Source organism: Engystomops pustulosus, chromosome 1, assembly GCF_040894005.1.
Source record: "Engystomops pustulosus chromosome 1, aEngPut4.maternal, whole genome shotgun sequence".
NCBI classification, from domain to species: Eukaryota; Metazoa; Chordata; class Amphibia; order Anura; family Leptodactylidae; genus Engystomops; species Engystomops pustulosus.
In genome coordinates this window covers 148,134,474-148,146,666 of record NC_092411.1, presented here as the reverse complement: position 1 = coordinate 148,146,666, position 12,193 = coordinate 148,134,474, and the positions used below count along the sequence as shown (strand labels likewise).

At 38.7% G+C, this 12,193-nt stretch overlaps 1 protein-coding gene across 1 annotated transcript in view; it reads left to right on the top strand.

Moving 5' to 3' along the window:
* CPAMD8 (C3 and PZP like alpha-2-macroglobulin domain containing 8) overlaps window positions 1-12,193 on the top strand; it is a 102,931-nt gene that overhangs the window by 34,912 nt on the left and 55,826 nt on the right. The window contains exons 7-14 of the mRNA XM_072156629.1: window positions 1,221-1,275; window positions 3,411-3,524; window positions 3,960-4,044; window positions 4,220-4,328; window positions 5,446-5,673; window positions 5,821-5,991; window positions 6,097-6,225; window positions 10,501-10,693. Coding sequence (XP_072012730.1) covers window positions 1,221-1,275; window positions 3,411-3,524; window positions 3,960-4,044; window positions 4,220-4,328; window positions 5,446-5,673; window positions 5,821-5,991; window positions 6,097-6,225; window positions 10,501-10,693 — 1,084 coding nt within the window. The remainder of the gene's footprint in view (window positions 1-1,220; window positions 1,276-3,410; window positions 3,525-3,959; window positions 4,045-4,219; window positions 4,329-5,445; window positions 5,674-5,820; window positions 5,992-6,096; window positions 6,226-10,500; window positions 10,694-12,193) is intronic.

The window sequence follows — 12,193 nt, the reverse complement described above, 5'->3', positions numbered from 1 at the left end:
TATCAGTTGTATACTTAGCTCAGTTTGTACTTGGGTGTTATCTCCCTTTTCAACCTAAAAATCAAACAGATGGGGATGCAAATGGTAAAATGAGTTGAACCCCTATACTGTACTGGGTACTCAGCTTACAACAGGGCATACTATGATTCATGTCCTTAGACTTGATTAACCAATTCAACATATCAAGTACACAACAAAGTCATTCGCAAAAGGCTTGAGAATTCCCTTTTATAAAGATCCTGCTGTGGAACTGACATGTTGCCTATCTGTGTACAATGGTTAAATAAACCTTCTTTTGAAGGACTTTTGAAGTGGTGCTTAGATTCCACTCTTACTCGATTCGCCTTAATCTTCACAAGTTATAAGGACTTTCTAAGGACAGACCCCCATACACTGTCAGGTATTTGGGTCAAAGGTCTAATTGAAAACATGATCAAATGGTTCTAACTTTGGCAACAGACAGCTGGTATCAGGTCAAGGATTGTAGCAGGAAACAAGGTCAGAAGGTCAGGTCAAAGATTGTCACTGTAATAATTAGAAGAAAAAAACAAAGTTTTGGTAAGCTGAGTCAACAGGATTCCACTACAGACCAATTCAGTCAAAATCTTGGGTATATGTGAAAGTCTAAATATATAAGCATTGCATGGATTCAGAGTTCCCCACCTCCCTCCAAAATCATCAGTATACAACCAAAAACAAATCACCATGCAAGCAATTGACTTTTCATATCCTTTAGTGAAAAATATCATATAATACAAAAATTATTTTACTTCTTTCTAATTTTACAATTTTTCATACCAATCCACAGTCCATTCCGAGTCATACACTATAGGAAACACAGAATTGATAAATAGCTTTTTAATCCATTTTCTTTGAAAAGTATCGCAGTCTTCCAATAGTTAAGTATATCAACTCACAATGGATAATGGGCAGAGACATTACACCAGACGAGACTGGAGGTGAGCTGTGTCCTGTGGCGTTTCGGTGGAATGCGCCCTTCTTCAGACACATTAAATTAATTTAATTGGTCCGTTGACCTATGTTGTTGGAATAATTTACAGTGACCAAGCAAGTGAAAAATAATTATTCCATCCTGTGACTTATTATTTGTAAACTACATATAGGTCTACATGTATAAAGTGCCACCTGATTTTTTCACTATTCTTCTTTCATGGTAGGTTGTCTCAGGTTTTAAATAAATTTGTGCTTTCTGATTTCAGGATGCACGTGGATCTAGGATTATTCAGTGGATGCATCTAAATCCAATCTGCTGTGGTGAGTTAAATAGCTGGTATCAAAATAGATTAGAGAAACATATTTATTAAAATTTTATTAAAACAAACAACAACGACGTACCATATATACTCTAGTATAAGCAAAGTTTTTCAGCACAATTTTTGTCCCACTCGGCTTACAATTGAATATATAAAAAAAAATGAGTACTCACCTCTGGCACTCACCCAAGGGATCCTCTTCTCCCTAGGCTTGTCTTCTTCTCACATCTTCCAACTCCCAAGCAGTGCAGGCAGAGGCACATCCATGCTCTCTGTGCAGATGCACGTGCCTGTGTAAGCACTGCCGGAGCTAAGTTTAGAAGACGAGCAAAGCTAGAAGAGGAGGAGAGGAGGGTGAGCGCTGGAAGCGAGTACTAAGTTTATTATTTTATTATGAAAGGGGCAGTGCTGGACATTTTATTTAAAGGAGGCACTGGTGCCGTGGGTATCTGATCCACTGCAGAGCAGCCCGAGGTCTGCCGAGTGCCCTGTGGCTGCCTGATGTAAACTGTGCACATGCATCTACTCAGACAGTTTACACTGCTTAGTAATATATTAGTATTGCAGTGCAGTGTCTTGGACTTTACCAACGATCAGAGCATCACTGTTTCAAATCCAAGTTTGAATAAGGTACAAAAACAATTGAAAACATTTTTAAAATAAAGAAAAATTAATAAAGAAAACATAAGCCCCTATAATAATACATTCCCCTACAAACACTTAAAGGGCACCTACCACCCCAATTCTACCTATAAAGGTAGAAGGGGTGGTAGGTGGATGGATGGGATGTGAGAATAGCCCTTTTTTGGGCTAATCCTCACGTCCCGGGCGTCTTTTACAAAACTTTATTACATCTATATGGAAATTTTTTTATGCGGCTACTGGGGCGTGGAGTAGCCGGACATTAGGCTACTAGTCGTGGCTACTCCACGCCCCAGTAGCCGCGTTACTCTGCCTACCAGATAATCTTCAGCGCGCAGCTCCTGGTAGCTGCGCGCCCTCATCTGGGTCCCCTGCGTTCTGCGCATGTGCAGAACGCAGGCCTTTGGCTGCGCGGCCGTGGCTCCGGGGCCGGAACTACTGCACACGCGCAGTAGCCGGGGGACTCGGACGAGGGCACGCAGCTACCAGGAGCTGCGCGCCGAAGATTTCCTGGTAGGTGGAGTAACGCGGCTACTGGGGCGTGGAGTAACCGCGACTAGTAGCCTAATGTCCGGCTACTCCACGCCCCAGTAGCCACATAAAAAAATTTGCATATAGATGTAATAAAGTTTTGTAAAAGACACCCGGGACGTGAGGATTAGCCCAAAAAAGGGCTATCCTCATGTCCCATCCATCCACCTACCACCCCTTCTACCTTTATAGGTAGAATCGGGATGGTAGGTTCCCTTTAATAACATATAAAAAAACACAAATACACCAAAAAAAACACATATTCGGTATTGCTGCATCCGTAACAATCTGTGTAACATAACAGAATTATTATTGGACCCGCACTGTAAAAAAAATTGTAAAAAAAATAAAAAAGTTTTATAAAAAAAATTGTAAAAAAAATAAAAAAAGTTTCAGAAAACGATCCTTGTTTATTTATACTCTTAAAAAAACTGCTGTTAAAAGTGGTCCAAAAATGTTATGCGCCCCAAAATAAGGCCGCTAAAAAGAACAACTTTGCACAAAATACGCCTTTAACCAGATTTTTCAGCTAAAAAATAAAAACCTTATGCTTCTCCAAATTAGCTTTTATTTTAGTAAAATTAGGAAAAAAATTAAAAAGCCATATAAATGTGGTATCGCCGTAATTGTGGTAAACCATAGAATAAAAATAACATATTATTTTTATGGTATGGTAAATGGCCCAAAAAATCTGCTTCAAAAGTAGAAAACCTTGGAAAATGGCGAATCGTTTGAAAATTTGGCCAAATATCCATTTTTTTAAAATGTTTTAAACTAATTTGAAGTACGGTGCGTCACGAGAAAACAATGTAAAAATCCCGTGGATATTTTAAAGCGTTCCAAAGTTAAAACCACTTATAGTGATACAGGGCAGATTTGACAGAGGGGGCCGTGTCCTTGAGTCTAGAAAGGGTTAATATTATACATTTTGTTTTCATGTTTATATTTTATTATATTTTACAGGTGTTATCAACATGAGTTTTCCTCTATCTGATCAACCTGTGTTTGGGGAGTGGCTGATTTTTGCAGAAACTCAAGGCCATGTGTTTAACAAGTCATTTTCTGTACAGAAGTATGGTGAGTGAAAATTGCTATAGTAAGAAGAGTTGCAACAGTAGGAGAGGGTAACCTCACACAGCACATGACTGTTGGGGGAGTGCATGTAGCCTAGAGTATTGACTGGCTTGTATCCCTATGGAAGCTAAATCATTTGATATAATATGCATCAGTTCAGATTGATCAAACCCCTTTGAACAGGGACTGTTACTTACAAGAGCAGCCTTGAATCTATACCCTGACCTTGAGTCTAACTCTCAAATAACTGTGATTCAGACCAAGTAGACAAAGTTCATTATCTTAAACTGTTATATCCTATTTATTTTTCGGGCTATAGAAATAATAAAAGTACAATAAAGAAACCCAGTATGTGTTCATTAATCATTTTAGATGACTGTATGTCATATGCATAGTTATATGCATACAAATAAAGTTGCATTTTAAATATTTTTTCAGTGCTTCCAAAGTTTGAGCTGCTTATAAATCCTCCATCCTTTATTCGGGATATAAATGTTTGTGAAAAAGGAAAAGTCCTGGCAAGGTACAGTAAGTGACAGTATTGGTAATAAAATATCTGAAGAGAATCATCTTTCTACTGTTAATATAAATGTAGCTACATCCATAAAAACTCATTCAAATCAATGTCAACCGGAATAATATGACTAAGCCAAAAGTGGCTTCTTCAGGGTTGTATTAAAAAAAATCTCATATTCTAGATATACATTTGGGAAGCCTGTGAGAGGATTGGTAACAATCAATATGACTGTGATGGGTGCTGGGTATTACAGACATGAAATTGGACACCAGGTGCTTAAATCCATGGAGGTAAGACATTGTATAATTCTATCAAACAGGTTCTTGCAGATTTCTAACATTGAACATGTTATAAATGACAGCTCTACATCATGTTCTTACTTGGTTTATTTTACCAGTACTGGAGACAAGTGATGCTAGATTGCTTGACTATTTTGTTTTGGGTAATTTTATTGTTAAACCTTCAACTCTTACAGACTTCCTACGTAGATATTAACTTGTTTACAGGTAAATGGGTGGGCCAGGGATTAAAACAGTTACGTAAACTACCAAATCAATGATGTCCTCACTACATTTTTATGTGCCAGACTGAAGTAAAATTTAGGTTCATTCTAAACTACCTACCACATTAAAGATAAAGTGGGAGAGAACCAAAATACCAATTTGGTGATTAAAAGAGACCCTGTCAGGTCAATCAAGCAATCTAGCTGCACACACTGAAGGAAGCAGCTCCCTAGCCCTCCCCAGTAATAGCAATGTTACATTTCTAGCTTTTTCAGAAGACAATGATTAGCTACGAAATGCTCCGTTTCGACATTACCTATCTTCCGACCGTCCGGCATATTAATGAGGGGGGTGTTTGGTCTGATGAGGCGGTGATTGCAGCATCAAGCCTGGCACCACAGGGATCTGGTGTGGCAGTGGCAGCCCCCAAGAGATGCTGAAAAGAGAGGGCCGCTGGCTGAATAAGCTGGACAGCAGGAAGCTAGGTCCACGTACCTCAGTGTTTCATAGCTTTTTGGTATATTCTGATAAAGCTAGAAATGTAACAGTGCTATAACTGGGGGAGGGCTAGGGAGCTGCTTCCTTTAGTATGTGCAGCTAGATTATTTTATTGACCTGACAAGGATCCTTTAAAGGCTTAATTCCCTCAGAACTTTTTAAGTGGGAAATAAATAATATAATATCTTTGAAATCTTGGATAGTTTGAATATTTGCTTTTACATTTTCCATCTATTCTTTACAATGGAAATACAGGTTAAGTTCACTATTGAAATGTTTAGAATTGTGTTTTCGATTGTTAGAATAGATTCAGAGCGAAGATAAACAATGAAATTATTGTTCATACCATAATTACACATATATATGTAACCCTGTAGATACCAATGTTATGTTTTACAATCTGCAGATCTATGGCTCAGCAATGTTTGACATCTGTGCCAAGGATATGATGCCAGTTGACTTTTCAGAGCATTTTCGTGGGACAGTGAATATTTGGGCGACTGTAACAGCTGTGGATGGGAGTAAACAGGTCACTTTTGATGACACTACACCAGTGCAAAAGCAACTGATTGATATCAAATATACCAAAGATACACGGAAACAGTTCAAACCAGGCCTCCCTTACCAAGGAAAAGTAAGTTATGAATATAGTATTTGATTACATTTTAAGCATTGTCTTTCTGGTAAATCAAAATAATGTCTACCTGACCTATTAATTATTTTTATCATTGATGTATGTGAATGTAAAAAATAATAAAAAATAAATCCTTCTGATGGTTAGGTTGAAGTTACATATCCAGATGGAAGTCCTGCAGATGGAGTGACTGTACGAATCAAAGCTGAACTTACTCCAAAAGATAACGTGTTTACCAGTGAGCTTGTATCTCAAAATGGTCTAGTTGAGTTTCAAATACCATCTATTCCAACAGCAGCTCAGTATGTATGGCTTGAGGTAAGTATAATGCAGAAACATTAATTTTTTATTGGCAAGTAAGACCCAACAAATAAATTAATATTTCGATTTAATTTCTTCTTATCCTACTCCACCTCCTCCCAGTCTAAAGTTACAGTCATTGATGGAAAATCAACAGAAGAGCAATATTTGCCAAATTACCTGTCTATAAGTAGTTGGTATTCTCCAAGCAAGTGCCACCTTCTTATTCAGCCTCCAGAAAAAACGCTGCTGGTGAGTACAGGGAGTACAAAGCTATCATGGCTTCCTCTGCAGGAGAACACTAGCATTTCAGAGCTATTTAGCACTACTAAATTATAGAAAAACTATAATTTATTTATTAATACTCATTTCAAAGAAAAGTGTGAGTGCTAAACATTGCACCTATGATAACAGTTCTAACAGATAATTACAATAAATGTTTTATGAGCATTATGATATGCCTTTCTTTGCCTATGATGTCTAAAGCCTGGGGCAGTTTTCCTGAGCATTCATTTTAGCCTTTTTTTAATAAATGCCAGCATTTTATCTATGAGCTGAAAATTGATAAATACTTAAAGAATTACTTGGTGATTTTTTTTTATCCCTCTTTCATTATATGCATTGTCCATCTGTATTTACAAGTCAGAGAACATTTATCTTTATTTCGACTTGTTTTTTTCATTTCTTTGTGCACATTTTTTGCACCTTTTTTGGGAGTATTCGCACATTTTGTTTGCTCCCTATGCCAGGGTGTTATGAAGTTCACCGGTGTGAGTGTCTGATGCAAGACAGATGTTTTCTTCGAATTGTACCTTCTTCAGAGTACTGGCCCGTACTTACTTCCATACATGTGCCTAAGTCTCAAAAAATGTGCCAAATCACATCACCAAAAAAATACAGTACAGACCAAACATTTTTGACACACCTTCTCATTCAAAGAGTTTTATGTATTTTCCTGACTATAGGAATTGTAGCTTCACACTGAAGACATCAAAACTATGAAGTATTTGGAATTATATACATAACAAAAAAGTGTGAAACAACTGAAAATGTGTGTTACATTCTAGATTCTTCAAAGTAGCCACCTTTTGCTTTGATTACTGCTTTGTACACTCTTGGCATTCTCTTGATGAGCTTCAAGAGGTAGTCACCGGAAAAGGTTTTCACACAACAACTGTGCCCTGTCAGGTTTAGTAATTGGGATTTCTTGCCTTATAAATGGGGTTGTGTTGTGCATAAGTCAGTTGTATACAGAGCTGATAGCCTTACTGAATAGACTGTTAGAATTTGTATTATGGCTAGAAAAAAGCAGCTAAGTAAACAAAAACAAGTGGCCATAATTACTTTTAGAAATGAAGGTCAGTTAGTCCAAAAAAATTGGTCAAATTTTGAGTATCCCCAAATGCAGTTTGCAAAAACCATTAAGCGCTACAAAGAAACTTGCTCATATGAGGACCACCCCAGGAAAGGAAGACCGAGAGTCACTTCTGCTGCAGAGGATAAGTTCATCAGCCTCAGAATTCCCATTTCAGCAACATGTTATTGTTTGTATAATGAATTTTTATACCATTTTCAGATAAACGTTCTGTATCAATTCTTCACGGTTTTCTAGATCTCTGCCTGCTGTCATTCTATAGGAAGCTTCTATGTTTACTTCTAGTAGACAGAAATCTGACCATGGTCACACAGGTGCACGGCTCGTTAGTATCACAGAGTAATACATTTTCCATCATGCAAACAATAGCAATAATTTGCAAGCTCAGCAGCTCAGATTAGAGACCAGGTCAATGCCACACAGAGTTCTAGCAGCAGACACATCTCTACATCTCTCTGTGCAGCAGAGTTCATGGTAAAAAAAAAACTAAGATCAACTGGTAAGGACAAGCAACAAGCAGAAGAGACTTGTTTGAGCTAAAGAACACAAGGGACCAGTGGGAATCTGTGCTTTGGTCAGATGAATCCAAATTTAAGATCTTTGGTTCCCACTACAGTGTCTTTGTGCGACGCAGAAAAAGGTTAATGAATGGACTTTACATGCCTGGAACGCACCGTGAAGCATGGAGGAGGAGATGTGATGGTGTGAGGGTGCTTTGCTAGTGACACTGTTGGGGATTTATTCAAAATTGAACGTATACTGAACCAGCATGGTTACCACAGCATCTTGCAGTGGTATGCTATTCCATTCGGTTTGCGTTTAGTTGGACCATCATCTATGTTTCAACAGGACAATGACCCCAAAAACAACTCCACGCTGTGTAAAGGGCTATTTGACCAAGAAGTAGAGTGATGGGGTGCTACGCCAGATGACATGGCCTCCACAGTCACCAGACCTGAACCCAATCTTGGTGGTTTGGGGTGAGCTGGACCGCAGAGTGGAGGCAAAAGGGCCAACAAATGCTAAGCATCTCTGGGAACTCCTTTTAAGACTGTTGGAAGACCATTTCAGGTCTTTGAGCTTATCAAGAGAATGCCAAGAGTGTGAAAAGCAGTAATCAAAGCAAAAGGTGGCTACATATTTTCATTTGTTTCACACCTTTTTGTTAAGTATATACAGGCGGTCCCCTACTTAAGGACACCCGACTTACAGACAACCCATAGTTACAGACAGACCCCTCTGACCTCTGGTGAAGCTTTCTGAATGCTTTACTATAGTCCCAGATTGCAATAATCAGCTGTAAGGTGTCTGTAATGAAGCTTTATTGATAATCCTTGATCCCAGTACAGCAAAAAATGTTTAAACTCCAATTGTCACTGGGGCCAAAATTCTTTTTGTCTGGATCTACAATTATAAAATATACAGTTTGACTTACATACAAATTCAACTTAAGAACAAACCTCCGGACCCTATCTTGTACGTAACCCGGGGACTGCCTGTAATTCCACATGTGTAAATTCATAGTTTTGATGCCTTCAGTGTGAATCTACAGTTTTTTATAGTTAGGAAAATACAGAAAACTCTTTGAACGTTTCGTCTGTACTGTACATGTTTTTGGGTATCCCAGAGTGAGATACATAAGAACACACAAATGTGGTGGCTGCAGGCAACTTTGAAAAGTGGCAACAGAAATACAATGATACATGTGCCCCATTCAGTAAAACTTAATTATTTCTTTCAATCTGAAAATTCCAGGGGCTCATCTTGTCAGTTAGATTGAGGGATTTTTTCTGAATTCTACAGATTTCTTTATTTGACCTTCTTACTTCCTGATAATGCAACTTGTGGACTGCACTACAAAATCTTTCACTGGGGGATTTCACAGCTACTGATGATTATTGGTTAGATAGTTATAATGATGGAAAACTGGCTATACATTTATGATCATTTATATAAAATACAGGCGGTCCCCTACTTAAGGACACCCGACTTACAGACAACCCATAGTTACAGACGGACCCCTCTGCCCACTGTGACCTCTGGTGAAGCTCTCTGGATGCTTTGCTATAGTCCCAGACTGCAATGATCAGCTGTAAGGTGTCTGTAATGAAGCTTTATTGATAATTATTGGTCCAATTACACCTAAAATTTTGAAACTCCAATTGTCACTGGGGCAAAAGAAAAAAAATTGTCTAGAACTTCCATTATAAAATATACAGTTTCGACTTACATACAAATTCAACTTAAGAACAAACCTCCAGACCCTATCTTGTATGTAACCCGGGGACTGCCTGTATAGTGATAAGAATAATCATACTGTCCTTTCAGCAGTAAGAGATGGTCCAATCTCTAGCTGCCTATGTGTGGTTCTTCTGATTTAGCACTAGTAACCTAGAAGACAGCAGAGAGGTAGAGAAAACAGGATCGTGTCTGTAGGTGTATGGCTTTAGCACTAGTAACCTAGAAGGCAGCAGAGAGGTAGAGAAAACAGGATGGTGTCTGTGTTCAGATAGGACTTCTCGCATATACTAACATGTACAGCAACATTCAATTTTTTTAAAGCCATCTAAACACTGAGAAAATCTGTTGACTAAATGTTTGTAAATGCAGGTTTAAAGGGGTATTCCCATCTGGGCATTTAAATGTAATTTAATTCATTTGCCATATGTGAACATTTCTTCAATTGGATGTTATTTAAAAAAAAACGTTCCTGTGTGAAGATAATTTCTAAGGACAGAGTCGTGTTTTTAAGGGACCAAATAACTACATTTATGAGAAATTCTCTTCACAAAGGTAACATTTTTATGATAACATCTTATCAAAGAAATGTATATAAATCGCGGATTAATTAAATTGAATGTGATGCCCAGACTAGAATACCCCTTTAATCAAAAATCTCAACATTTTCAAAGTAAATTTTCAGTTGTGGATATTCTAAAAGATGACACAAAAATTTAGTTTAAGAACATTATCAAAGTGGTTTTCTTATAAGCTTCTGAATTCTGCCATCTTTAAAAATCATTGTAAAGAGCATTTTATCGTTACAAATCAAACTCAGAGGTGTATGGCTTTTTTATTTGACTGTTTTGCACACAATGGAAAACAAAATACAATATGAGTCTTGTCACTTGTTTCACCCCTCATGATGGCAGGTGGGCGAGGATGCCCTGATCACTTTGAAGTCCACATGTCCATGTAATTTCACTTTGCATTATGAGGTGGCATCTCGCGGAAATTTAGTGCTTTCTGGAAAACAATCTGCAAATCTTACACTACAGAGAGCAAAGAGATCATCTTCAGTTACCTTTGACCAGGGTTTCAATGAGACTTCCGAGAATGGAGCAGGTATGTTTCCTGAAAGCAAACTCTTGATTCATTGCATTTATGTTTTTGTTACTATGTTTATGACTTTTCATCACCTCCAGCAACGCCAACAAAATCAATGACTTGCCTTCTGGGAGATCCTCTTCTACTTGGGATCGCTCAGAAGTAACGCAGGCAGAGCCAGGTCCATCTGCTCTGCCCGGGCACATACTCTGATGCGACATGACGGCATAGTGTGTTCTGCCTGCGGACACTGTGACGTAACACGATGTCATAGTATTCTCTGTCTGCGTATATACACTATGTGAAATGATGTCATAGTGTGTGCTGGGGCAGAGTACACAGACCTGGCTATGCCCACGCTACTTGTTAGGAATCCCGTGGAGGAGAGGAACTTTGTGGGCACATGGGAAGGTTAGTTAGGAGTTCATTTATTTTTGTGTGCTGGGGCTATCTATATACTGGAGACATGTACAGGGGCTGTGTATATACTGGGCGCATGTGGAGGGGCTACCTTTTATACTGGGGGCATGTGCAGGGCCTATGTGTGGAAACTACCCATCTACTGGGGGGATGTGCTGTGACTATATACTGGGGGGTATGTGCTCCGCTACATATATACTAGGGGGCTTGTTCTGTGTTGCATACATACCGGTGGGACAGGTGTTGTGACTTTCTCTGTACTGGGGACATTTTCAGGGGCTACTAATGAACCAGGCAGGCATGTGCAGAGGCTACCTATCTACTGGGGCAAGGGTCAGGGCTACTGATCTACTGGGAGACATGTGCAGGAGCTACCTATCTACTTGGAGCATGTGAAGGGCTACCTATCTACTAGCGGCATGTGCAGGGGCCGCCTATGTATGGGGGGCATAGGCTACCAATCTACAAGGGGCATGTGCAGGGGCTACCTATCTATTGAGGGCATTGGCATATAAAACTTAGTCATATGAACACACCCATAATTAATGGATTAGCGGCGCTGTATGTAATCAATTCAGGGAGTTCAGTGTATATAATAAATTGGGGGTGCTGTACTTGCTTTAATTCATTCCAGGGAACTATATATAGGAGAATTAATTTATGAAGCACTTATATACGATGGGGCATAATAGTGTAAGATGGGAACAAAAGTGTGGATGGGGCCCAAAATTCCTAGTGGCGATCTTGCCAACGCTTTGCATCCTTTAATATCTACCACTCCACTGTTTCTGGCACAGAATGCAATTTTCTTTCATCCTTCACAGCTTACAAGCAATCACTGTCTAAATAACTGACATTGATTACACAGAAATTGGTTGAAGTTGATAAAAGGTCCTCTTTAAAGGAACTACCATCAGCACAATATACTAAGACTCTGGTAACTCCTCCTATTTTATACAAACATTCACTGTACATAGATACGGCTCGCAGGCCATTAGTTACATATAACACAAAAGATCCATCTGGTAAGTATCTGACTTGCAGATCATAAAATAAACAGGTATAATTTCCATACACAGAAAATTTTAAAAGTTGATT